This window comes from Acipenser ruthenus, chromosome 6 (genome assembly GCF_902713425.1).
Source record: "Acipenser ruthenus chromosome 6, fAciRut3.2 maternal haplotype, whole genome shotgun sequence".
Taxonomy (NCBI): Eukaryota; Metazoa; Chordata; class Actinopteri; order Acipenseriformes; family Acipenseridae; genus Acipenser; species Acipenser ruthenus.
The window spans coordinates 21,719,542-21,732,849 of record NC_081194.1 but is presented as its reverse complement, the minus strand read 5'-3'; the positions used below and the strand labels follow the sequence as shown (position 1 = coordinate 21,732,849).

The following is a 13,308-nucleotide window of genomic DNA, read 5'->3' as shown; positions in this document are numbered from 1 at the left end:
ACTGTAACAGTAATCTGGTCTTAAATAGAGGTCTGGAAAATGGGTTATTAAGACATTGTGTTAATGTGGTATACAATGGATTCCTAATGATGATTTTGACCTGCTGAATCCAAAAATACTGTGAAATTTGTGTTCTTGACCCTCAATTAGGAAAAACAAAATGGCCACCAACTGTACTGTATACCTCTAACTTCTGAACTAATTGGGATAGAAATGATGATCGAAGTGTCTTTTCTTACATTTTAGGCATCCACAAATCCATTAACTACAAAACTATATGAACATGTCTTAAAAGGGGTTTCTTGGTATGGTCAAAGTTATTTTCAAAATGGCGGCCATACAAATATTGATTATCTAGACATTTCATTATGACATTTCAGGCACAAAGTATATATAAAGATAAAGACTGAATACATTTTCTTTTGCAGGTGTCAGTCACACACATATTACAATTGTTTGTTTAAAACTCTACACTTTGTACTGTGCATTTAGGCTAGACACCATAAAAATACTGACCCAATTTATAAAAGCATCAATTTTTTTTTCAATCTATTTTAGATAATATATAATCCTTTAATATTAAACATTATAGTAAAGGAAATGTAACAAAAAACAAGCATGTGAAATAATAATAATAATAATAATAATAATAATAATAATAATAATATAAAAGCATGTACACAGTCCAACTGTTTTGCGCACATGTGTATTTATTTTTTTCAAAATTAAAAATAATTAACTAAAAATCATATAAAACAGGAAATTATGCTTATAAAATAAGCTGAATTTAAATTGAATGGTACGTATCTAAAACCAAATCAGATACAGGAAATTATGCTTCTTAAATAATGCTTATGTTAAATAATTCTGCAGCTAGAACCATGCAAGAGTCAATATAGTTTTAGGTACATATCTGATAATGCAATATATAGTTTTATTTTTTATTTTTTTATTAAAACACAGAACTGATTGTTAACCAACAATGTATCATTTAATCTCTAAATAACTTCCTGATCATTTAAAGATATCTGTAATTCATTTAGAGATATTTCTAAATGACTTCCTATTCCTGGTGGCACTATCCTAAAAACTCAGTTAATTGGCTGTTCAGTTAGTGAGGGACTTACTGATTGGTGGAGATGGTCGTGCAGATAAACCCTTATAATTCCAACTCATAGGAGGATAGTTTGATATTTTACAACAACCATTTAAGTAGCTGCCATGTACTGAACATGTTGTGTAGCAAACCATTTTAACATAGAACCTTCCTACATGATCAATATCTTTTTTTTTTTTTTACAAAGTTGTCAGTTAGAACCTTTTATTACAAGCTTACAAATAATAAAACACATTTACAAATACAGACAAACTATTTTTTGTGTATTTGTTCAAAACAGAAAACAATGACTATTAATTGAATGGTATGTACTTTCAATTAAATGAGATCAAACTAAATTAAAGACGACATTTTGCTTAGCACTGTCAAAATAAGTTGTTGGGAGTTATTTTTATTTATTCCCCAATTGAAAATATTTTCTGTCTAAACCAGTGTGTTAGACTAATTTGTGGCACAACAAGTCCTAGTAGTAGATGAATTTGTTTTAGCCTTAAATATTCAGAATATCACTTTGCTTTTATTTTGTTTTTTTTAATTTAGGTCAGTTTTAGTAGAGTTGCAGCATTAGCTTGTAGTGCAGTAATCCCTCCTAGCACTGACCTGACGATTTATATAGTTGCCTAGTATATGTACTACACTCTTAAATTAAATACGCTAATCAAAAGGCTACAAGGTGAAGGAAAAATGGAACCACTTTGTAGTTTTAAAAGATCCACCAGTGTTACACTGTCCATGTGCATCGCATGTCAAGAGCAAAAGAAGGACAAGCTCAATGGTGGGACACAAAGAACACAGAAAATACAGGAATTTGCCACTAAAAGACATAAGCTGAAAGACATAAAAAACAGATGTCATAGACAGAGTTCTAAATGCAGCAGCATCACAGGAATTGCCTATGTGGCACAAATCATGCTACTCATGGTTTACAGATAAAGGCAAACTTGGAAGACTGGAGTCAACTGCTTTTAAACCACAGCCATGCTGATGTTCCAGCTGTGGTCCTGCCAAGCTCTGGAGTTCAGCACAGCCTCTAGATTGGGAACTATGGATGTTTGGTCAGGCATCCGTGAAAGAAAGACTTCATTTGGTGTCCTCTTTTAATACGAGTAAAAAGTATTGAGGCAGCCAAATTTGATCACATACTCAGTATCCCATTATCAGATTGCAGTGATTTGATTGCTGCAGAGGGCAAGTACCATTTGAAGCGTTACACACTGTTCTTGAGGAGAACATCTAAAAGCACAAGCCACTGCAAATGATAATGACATTGCAATGGCATGGCTTTGTAAGGAAATTCAGAAAGCATCAGACAGGGGCCATATTTTGGAGCTGACAGAGGTTTGGAGTAGTTACTGTGAATTTTGTGGGGAAACAGGTGAAGAAATCCCTCCATCATTCATAAGTCCAGAACATCCTTCAAAGAGACGTTAAACCACCTTGTTTGAGATGTTTAGGAGTTCCATGTTTTGGACAAAGAAACTGAATTTAAAAAACACAGTTATGGTTCCAAAACAGTTTGCCCATATACCAACTGCCCAGATAGTAGACTCACCTGAAGACACTGAATGCAAGATACCCACATATAAGCCACAAGAGGATGTTTTCTTGTCGCTAATACATGTTGCCCTGAAACAGAGATCAGGCACCTTGGACCAGGCGAGGACCACCTGCAAAAACATCAAACCTAAAAGATCTTCAACCTTCACAAACTATAAATGAGCCTGATGTCCTGAACACAATTATTCCATGTGACAAGACTGAGAGTAGAGGCAATTTAAGTTCCAAGTGCAAGTAGAGTGGTTCTGCGACAGCAAAGAAGCCAACCAACCTGAAGTTACAGCTGATGCTAAAGAAATGATTTTCCTAATGATTTTCCTGCTTTAATGCTGAAGCTGAAGCATTAAAGCAGGGATGGATTCAATTCAACCAAGAACATTGTGATGTAGATCCTCCTAAAACAATTGGATACATGCCCCTGATACTTGCACCGGCTCATAATATGGACACCCTGAAAACAGTTGTTCAAAGATACAAGTATACAGGCAATTTGTATGGCAAGGAGTATGTCATTATTACTGTGGATGAAGCCTTGTTTTGCAAGTTGATGCAACTTAAAATGGGCAAATAAAGAGTATCAAGAGTTTCTGATCCCTACTTAGTGGTCTTCACACTGCAATGAACTTCATGAAGGCAATAGACCAGCATTGCAGTCTACAGGGCTTTTGGAGGTTTGGACTGAGTGGCCTGCTAGGACAGAAAACAACAGAACATGCAATGGCTGGCAAAGGCTATGAGAAAACAATAAAGGCACACAAAATCACAGTCCAAGCTATGTGGCAGATGTATCTGCAGAATGAAGACTATTAATTCAAAGAAAGTATTGAGAAAGCAGATATTGAAGAAGACGAGGAACATTGAATTACAATTCTGGCAACACAGAGGTTCAGAGATGTGCTATCCCAGTTTGGTGAAAGCCATTGTGCAGATCCAAACTTCAAGTTGTGGTGGAAATACCTACATATGGTAAAATAATTACTAATGTTCATCAGGGCACAAAGAGAGGGATTATGGGAGCTGTACTTGTCAGCATTCCGTTGCATGCTTCCCTATTGCCACAGATATGACCATACAAATTATGCGAAGTGGGGAGTCATCTATCTTGCAGAGATGAACCAACTTCTTGATGAGGTCCTTGAGCAATTCAAAAGGAGAAATTTTGTAGTAAAAGGTGGGAAAGACCAAATTCAACCAAGTAGCTCCTGATCAGGGACAGGAATGGTTAAATGGAACAGGCAAAAAAGGAGGAGGAACAGTAGGAATAACAAACTGTATCTGCTTTGAGTAGACAGGCTCTGTCTTTCATCCTATGAGCACAAATTGCAGCCGACACAAGGCAACTTGATGGTCTCACTTTAGACGACTCCCTTACTCACAAGGAAGCAAGTATGAGCCGTAGACACAAAGACTCTGAAGCTGAAGAACAAGTTGTTCAACTAAGAGATTTGGCATGTTCATAGAACACAGAATGCAGGGTGAGACACTGAAAAACATTGCGACAAAAGATCAAGCAACAATGGACATAACAAATGTGCTTCTTAAAGCAAAAAAGACTTTGGCCAGAGGCAGGTTGAAGAATTTGTTAGGGACAGACTTATTCTATCTGAAAATGGAAGTCCACCAAAAAGGTTCTCCGATCCCTTGCCAAAACAACAAGTCACTCACTTTTTCAAATGTCTATGATGTTCCCACAGCATCTGATCAAAAAGGCAAACTATTAAAAGCACACAGGTCCATCCTACAAAGACTTACAATTGCATATGAAGCAGACAGAAGTGTTTATTTAGACGAAATACTAAAAGCATGAGCTTTTTCCAGTCCCTAGCAGAGATGAATGGAAGTCTCCGCACTGGGCAGAAATGAATGCTTGTTGATGAGCTGACCAAGGGCATCAATTGTCCAGCAACAACTGAAATCCCCAATGGTGCCACACTCATAATAGATGGGCAAGCACTGGTCATTGCTCTGGGGAGGCCAAACAATGCAAAAACATTTGGTGACTTTGCAGATGCTTTTGCGCAATCGGTCTACCATTCCAGTTCAGGATATGCTCACATTGACGTTTTTTGACAGGTATAAATCAGGATTCAATCAAAGCAGGAACCAGGGCCAAAAGAAGGAGAGGAGCACATCAGAAGATGTACCATTACCAGAGGACTGGCATGGTTTCCTATCCCACCCTGACAACAAAGCTGACCTGGCACGATTTTTATCTGAGGAATTAGTTAGCAGTTCACATTCAGGCAAGTCAATTGTAGTTGCTGGGGGGATTCCTGGAGGAAACAAAGGTTGCATGCAATGACCCTAACATTAATGCTACACACCTTGAAGGTTTCTATGAGGAGGGAGACATTAGGATTGTGCTTCACTGTGTGAATGGAAGTTCTGATACCATTGTGGTGTCTGCACGTGACACAGATGTATTACTGTTACTCATAGCACATTATGAAAGTATGAGGTGCACACACTTGTGGATGAAGGCAGGAACACATAAGAAGCCAAAGTTCATTCCTGTGAGGGAGGTGATTAAATCATGTGGCTTAGACCACTCAATGGCACAGCTGCTTCTACCCTTCCATGCCATAGCTGGCAGTGATAGAACCACATTCCTGTCTGGCCACACCAAGAAAACAGCTTTCAATGTTTGTTTTTTTCCCCCAGCACAAAACATTGCTTTGTGGCCTTGGACAAGAACCTCCTAATGAGGAAACAATGGTGAATGTAGAGTCATTCATATGTAGAGTTTACAAAGTTCCCAATGTGGCCACAACAGACAAAGCAAGAGTTATACTTTTCAATAAAGCAGTGCACCCTGAACTTCTGCCCTCTACAACCGAAGCTGTGAGGCACCATATCAGAAGGGCACATTTTCAGGCCTTAACTTGGTTTGAAGCCACTCGCTTGAAACCTAACCTTCTACAACAATGGGATTGGAACTCAAGGATGATCAGATGACACCAGTTCTCCTATCTCTTCCACCTGTACCTGCATCCTGTATGCAACTCATAACATGTGGCTGCACCACTAGATGCTCTTCTCTGGAGGTGCAAATGTAGAAAATCCAGACTACCTTGTTTTGGTACTTGTAAATGTGTAGGAGACTGTATGAACAAAGATAGCAATTAACACTTATGCCGATATAACTGAGTCTCGCCCCCTTCCTAGTCGGCCAGCAATAACGCATTGACCTGGAAGGGAAACGACGCGGCAGCCGCAGATTGGAGAGGTGGTTGCACTCGTTTACCAAGGGGTCATGTGTGACAGCACAAAAGGGGACGGAGAATCGTAATCTGTTCCTTCGCCTTGGTTTGTGTATATTAACTGAGAAGGACTGCGAGAGACCCTGTTGCACGTAAAAAGTACCGCAAGTGTTTTGTTTGTTTGTCTTGTGCATTACTAGACGGCTAACACAGATCCGGAGCTGTCACCATGGGCCAGCACTAAACCGGACAGCACCTCACCATTGTCACAAATTATAAACTTTTAAAATCACCCACCATGAGCACTACTGCACACACCAAGGACTGGTGACCGTGTCTGTATTATTGTGGGGCGGACATTGTTTATTATTTGGGACTATTATTATTATTTTTTTTTAATACATTTAAAACATTAGCTTGTCACACATATTCTATTGTATTCTTGTAATTATAGCCTTTGCACCCTCTCGGATAAATCCATCTTGTGCTATGCCTATATGCACCAAGCTGTAGCAATGCAGCTAATAAGTACAACTTTAATGTGTGGTTTATCCCTTTTATACCACAAGTACGATATAGCCAAAGACGTCTTGCAATATTTCACATTCTGAAGTGTACTGCAAGAATAATAATGTAGGATGTAGCAAGTGGAAGAATACAAACTCATGTTATTTTTTCTTGCGAGAGCTAGACCTGTATAGAGCCTAGTGTGGTATACCACATTGCTATGAAGAAAAACTAGCCATCTGAACATCACAGCAGGAACGTCTGAATGCAGAGGCCCTGCATAATAGATAGGGGCAGAAATAGGGGCAGTATTTCTACAGTGTTTCTACAGTGCTGGTAAAATACTACAGTTCCTCCAATTACCATTACTTCTTCAAATGGAAAAACCCTGGAACTCATTTAAACTACTAAGCTGTGTATATTGTAACATTCTCCCTGTAATCCTCTTTTTAGAGCACGTTTTACATTACCCACATCCCACACTGACACACACACACACACACATTTAGCACATTGTGATTAAAAAAGCTCCGATAGACCAAAGGTTCAGAATGTTCCAGACAACCAGCTACACTGGTCCGCTGCCTCAGCACAAAACACCTGCAGTAAAACACTGTCAGTGTTTGGTCAAAGGTCAGAACTGCCATTTCACAAGACAAAGTAAACCTCTAGGGTTTATTTATTTATCTAAAAAAAACCAAAAAAAAAACACTTAGGTCAGTCATTTGAATTACTAAATCTTTCCTACTAAGGGACCTCAAACAAATGAATCAGTTAAAAAAACAACAACACTGTAGTCTCATCTTCGTAAGAAAGACATACACTGCTATCCACTATATATCCCAATGGTAGGGTGTGAAACTTTACCTTTTTATCCAGCTTCAGCCATGTCAGGTACCCTTTGCTGTCCATATACTGAAGTCCAAAGTACCACACTTCACGTAATCCAACAGTTTTAACCACCTGTAAAATAAAATTAAAGAAAGCTGACTAACTTGTACACTGCAAATAAAATAAATAAATAAATAAATAAAAGGGTACTGCCTTGGATAAAGGCATCTGCCAAATAAATTAAATAAATAAATAAATAAATAAATAAATGGGGCCAACAGCATAACTAATCCACCCAGTTGTTAATATTGACAAAAGTGATCCAGCTATTAAAGGCTTATTTAGCCATACATGTTTAAATTGCAAACCATTTAAACCAGTAACAAACTTTCCCAGGCTTTAAATAAGCTTTTTTGTTTGCTCAAAATGCACTAAGATCAGGTGTATTACTATACAATGATTGTTTGTAATGGAATCTCTGTAAATATATCACACAATATCTTATTGAAAGCAGAAACTACAATACTCCATGATGCAGAATTGTGTGGTGGAATTTTTTTTTTTTTTTTTTTTTAAATGGGCGTGTGTGGGGGTGGCGGGGGGGAGGGGGTCACAGATCCCAGCTGGATAGTAGTACTGTGCTGGATTAAAGAGCAGCTCAGTTAATAATAGATTGGCAAGAAACAAACTTCACCACCTTATTATCAAAGCAGAACAGCACATTTTAAAAAGCCAGTTTTCCTAGTGATAACAGGGCTGTTTCGTTCAAGACCTGTATAAGTAAACACTGTAATCCAGCCCTGGTTATCAGTTTGAGTTCTTACATTTACTAATATGTGTATGAGAATTTACCAATTTATATGTCTCAACTTAAGTGTATAAGGTAAAACAGGAATTTTATAAATGCATGTATCAGGGGGCATTTGGAGACAAGAACTGTAGTTTAAAAAACAAATAGGTTCAGATAAGCCACAAAAATGTACAATAATTAACTAAGCTCAGGTTACGCATTTCAGGTTCCCTTGAATCTATTGATCTTGTGATACATACTGTAAACATGAACTAGTACTCGTCCATAATATAGTGGTTAAATTAAAACACTGGGCTCCAACCTGGCAGGTCCCAGCTGTCCATACCTTTAAATCCTTCATTGCGACTCACTGTGGTCCATATTTCTCTGCACAGCACTCTTACAAATTGATCTGAATTAGTACCTGACCCTTAAGACTTAAGGGTCAGGTACTAATTCAATCAATTAATATTCTACTCTTTGCCTCTGGGTCGTAGTCTTTAAATTTGTTTCTATGTCTGCTTCCATGACTGCAGTAGTTATTGTATTAGAGGGTATTGCTTTTTGTGTATTTTTCATAAATTATATATTAGATGGACTACAGCTTTCCTAAAGGTGAATTACATGATTTTTCTACAATACAATAAAAAAAGAGGGATCTTTCAAATATTTACTTTTTCTTGGGAACCCGTAACATTTTTATCTAGTGCATTCTTGCAAAAGGCTTTTTACAGCATGACAATCCAAGACATCAGTAGATAACTGACATTAAAAGTAAGGCTGATAAGAACAGCTACTGCCATATACAGCACACATTTACATTTCTGATAACACGTTCGTGAGCACAGACCAGAACAAAGCCAAGGAATTAAAAGAAACCAACCTGGTCGAAGAGCTGTTTGCCGGTTGTGTTGGGCTGGATGGCAAACTCCAGTTCCGCATCCATGGTGGTAACTCGAACATTGATCTGGCAAAAACAAATGCAAAAATATTAGGACAAATATCTACTTAAAAACATTACATTTGAGGTGATATTTAAAAGTCCTATAACTCTATAATGAAGTACAGCTATAGCCAAAAGTTTTGCATCACCGTATAGAATTAACAAAGTCGAATGAAACCTGCTGAATAATGTTTACGTTAACATATTGAATTACCTATCACTTTGTAGTTTTCCATACTTAACAAAAAACTGACAAATTGAAAAATGTTTCCTAAGCCATCATTTGAACTTTGGAACAATATAGCAGTTCTTCGGTTTTGTAATCTATGTGTTGACTTAAATGAAGGGCAACCTTGTTGTAATAAAGACATACATAAATGTTAACATTTTCCATAGAGAAGGCCACTTCATACCTAGACTTTGGCCCAATTCAATTAACTAAGCCAAGAAACAGTGTTTTAGGAAAATGCAAACACAAGCAACATTTCTTTGCTCCACAAACTGATTAAGTGAATTTATATTTTGCTTAAAAAGCCCCCCATACCCCACAAGATCATGGTTAATTTGAAGAAACTGGGACCTTTGCTTCTTAAAAGATAGCAATGTACAGTATATGTATCATGTATACATTTTAATTGTGAACTAAAAGTTGTTTAAATGACACGGTGGTTTTACACACTATGCTGTTTGATGTGCTATCTTCCCTCACCAGATAAGATTCAAGAATGTCAATGACAAATACTGCACTGTATGCAAAACATTCTAGAGGACAAACCCAGCTTACACAGGAAAACATATTTCCAAAGTTGATTTACAGTAAACATGTTCAAGCAATGTGGCCATTCGTGCTATACAGGTAGAAAATGAAAGCATTAAATACTGAAAATGCATACATTATAATAACATGATTCATTTTTGCAGCTTATTAGTTTCAATCTTAAGATCCAGTAGATTCAGTGGAAGGACTTGCTATTCCTGCCTCCATAAACCCAACTGTAAATTTGAGAAGAGATACTTTAAGGCCTCATTCATTACATCTTAAAGTATTAGTTATTCCACATGTAGAGTTCAACAATTAACAGGGTCATTCCGTGTCAAATCAACCAAAATCCAGGAAAATCCCTGCCTCAAGATTTAGATTTTGCTTATATTTTGTGTAGTGGAAGATACAGGTCAGGTATGAAACCAGGCCGAATATTTAAGCTCAATTGTGAAGATTTGCTGAGATACACCCCCTTTTGTAGTGGTGGTGGGGGGGGGGGGGGGGGCTCGGAGTCATACTTGAAACGCTTCTCATTTTACAGTAATTTTGAGGATCTAAAAAATGATATTTAGAATGCTTGTGTACAGATAGCCAAGTAGGTCTTCTGTAGAATTCATGCATATGGGCAGAACAGATATCGGTTTTATGACATGTTTTTGAATGAGTCTTGTGATGGATTGTGACTTGCTGTCGACTGATTCAAATCTTTATATAGTGGTGGTGCCCCACCTGGACAGAGAATTATTCATCAATTTTTAAAGATTGCAACAAAGAAGAAACAAGAGATCAACAGTACCTCTGTAGCCCCGTGACAAACTACTTGCATATAAAGATTATACACATTTTATGGTTTTAGTTTTATGGATTTATTTACACTTTTTATGGTTTTTCTTGGTTTAAACTCAAACTATTTGGTAATATTGTACAATATAACCCAAAGCAACATAAATGCGTGTTGTTCATGTTTGTACATTTATTAAACTGTGAAGGAGACAGATTACCAAGTCAATTATTTTACCACAAGTCTTTCAAATCCTCATCTATAAGCCCACCAAAGGTCAGTTTCTTAACTCGTGTCCCACAAGGGCTTTCAGCCCTTCAAAGATTATTAATATTTATTTCTTAGCAGACACCCTTATCCTGGGCGGCTTACAGTCGTAAACAAATACATTTCAAGAATCACAATACAAGTATTAATACAATTAAGAGCAAGATAAAATACAATCACTTCGGTTCTAGCAAGTACAAGTATATGACAAAATACGATTCAATAACTGAGAAGATGGGGCTATTTTCGATACTTTCATCCTGAAGCCTTTTTGTGGGGTTATTGAATCAGACAGTAAAGTAGGTAGACAGTAGCAGAGCTGCATGCAGAAAGTCAGTTAAATTATGAGCACACCTAAGCAATTTGAAATGTCAGAAGTATACTGGTCGAGAAATAAGGAAATAAGAACATAAGAAAGTTTACAAACGAGAGGAGACCATTCGTCCAATTTGCTCGTTTGGTTGTTAGTAGCTTATTGATCCCAGAATCTCAGATTCATGAAGGATCCCAGGGTGTCAGCTTCAACAACATTACTGGGGAGTTGGTTCCAGGCCCTCACAATTCTCTGTGTAAAAAAGTGCCTCCAATTTTCTGTTCTGAATGCCCCTTTACCTAAATCTCCATTTGTGACCCCTGGTCCTTGTTTCTTTTTCAGGTCGAAAAAGTCCCCTGGGTCGACATTGTCTATACCTTTTAGGATTTTGAATGCTTGAATCAGATCACAGCGTAGTCTTCTTTGTTCAAGACTGAATAGATTCAATTCTTTTAGCCTGTATGCATACAACATGCCTTTTAAACCCGGGATAATTCTGGTCGCTCTTCTTTGCACTCTTTCTAGAGCAGCAATATCATTTTTGTTACAAGGTGACGAGAACTGAACACAATATTCTAGATGAGGTCTTACTAATGCATTGTAAAGTTTTAACATTACTTTCCTGGATTTAAATTCAGCACTTTTTACAATATATCTGAGCATCTTGTTGGCCTTTTTTATAGCTTCCCCACATTGTCTAGATGAAGACATTTCTGAGTCAACATAAACTCCTAGGTCTTTTTCATAGATTCCCTCTTCAATTATAATGCACATTTTTATTGCCTGCGTGCAGTACCTTACACTTTTCTCTATTAAATGTCATTTGCCATGCGTCTGCCCAGTTCTGAATGCTGTCTAGATCATTTTGAATGACCTTTGCTGCTGCAACAGTGTTTGCCACTCCTCCTATTTTTGTGTTGTCTGCAAATTTAAAAAGTTTGCTTACTATACCAGAATCTAAATCATTAATGTAGATTAGGAATAGCAGTGGACCTAATACTGATCCCTGTGGTACACCACTGGTTACCTCGCTCCATTTTGAGGTTTCTTCTCTAATCAGTACTTTCTGTTTTCTACATGTTAATCACTCCCTAATCCATGTGCATGCATTTCCTTGAATCCCTACTGTGTTCAGTTTGAGAATTAATCTTTTATGCGGGACTTTATCAAAAGCTTTCTGGAAATCTAAATAAACCATGTTGTATGCTTTGCAATGATCCATTGTCAATGTTGCATCCTCAGAAAAATCAAGCAGGTTAGCGAGACACTATCCTCCTTTCCTAAAACCATACTGACTTTCTCCCAGGATACTGTTACCATATAGGTACTTTTCCATTTTGGATCTTATTATAGTTTCCATATAATAGAAGTCAGGCTTATTGGTCTGTAGTTACCTGGTTCAGTTTTGTCTCCCTTTTTGCCACATTACTACATAATTCCCTGAGGGACAAGCCTTCAGCTGCACCAGTCCTCTAGGTTCCGGCGGTTGGTGGATTTGGTTTTGATAAACTGGGGGTGTTGGTTGGACAGCAATTGGGAAGGGCCCTTGTTAATCCCCGTGGTTTGCTTTCTGCGTCACTCACGGGTGGAGCACACAAGTGTTGGTATAAGATTGAGCGTCATAGGCCGCTACACCCTTGACGTCAGTCAAGGTAAAGGGAGTTAGGTTTGTCAGGTGGGTGTAGGATGCTTTACTAGTGGGGTAGGAACAAATCAAGCAGAAGAAGAATATTTAGTTTGAATCGAATCACTGTAGCAGAAACTGGGAACAATAAAGTACTGCTTGCAACTCAGGACAGTGAATTCTGACACTCATATCACATTTGTACGGGGATAGGGTTAGATTAGCAAAACCCCCAAGGCTAGCACATGTGAGCCATTCTATTTAACAAAAAACAAAACCTACTGCTTCTTACATCCTCATTTCAGTATTAACATAAAACCAAAACTATTTCTATTTTCTAAATTTCTGAAATTAAAAATATCAGTTATGGGGTCTATTTAATTGATCACAGCTTGGCTGAAAATAAATATCCCGACCACCACAATAAATGGTATTCAACAAAGTGACTATTTTGAAACATTAACTTCTACCAAGAGTGCAAGGTTACAATCCCCATTGTAACCTTGCACTGGTATATACTTATTTTGGACGTATAGCAACTTAGAGAGACAAACAGAAAAAAAAAAAAACATCTACAGATATCACATTTCAGTTGTTGACAAGAGAAACTGAATA

General features: G+C 37.5%; 1 protein-coding gene across 2 annotated transcripts in view; it reads right to left on the bottom strand.

Annotated features, from left to right (window-relative positions):
- Nucleotides 1-13,308, bottom strand: part of LOC117411008 (ezrin-like) — a 41,490-nt gene that overhangs the window by 18,173 nt on the left and 10,009 nt on the right. The window contains exons 3-4 of one of the 2 annotated variants that reach the window (XM_034018006.3): nucleotides 8,886-8,969; nucleotides 7,249-7,344 (exon numbers count right to left, since the gene is read on the bottom strand). In XM_034018006.3, the coding sequence (XP_033873897.1) occupies nucleotides 7,249-7,344; nucleotides 8,886-8,969 (180 nt within the window). Of the gene's footprint in view, nucleotides 1-7,248; nucleotides 7,345-8,885; nucleotides 8,970-13,308 lie in introns of those variants that run through there. The other variant, XM_059025224.1, reaches the window with a different exon arrangement.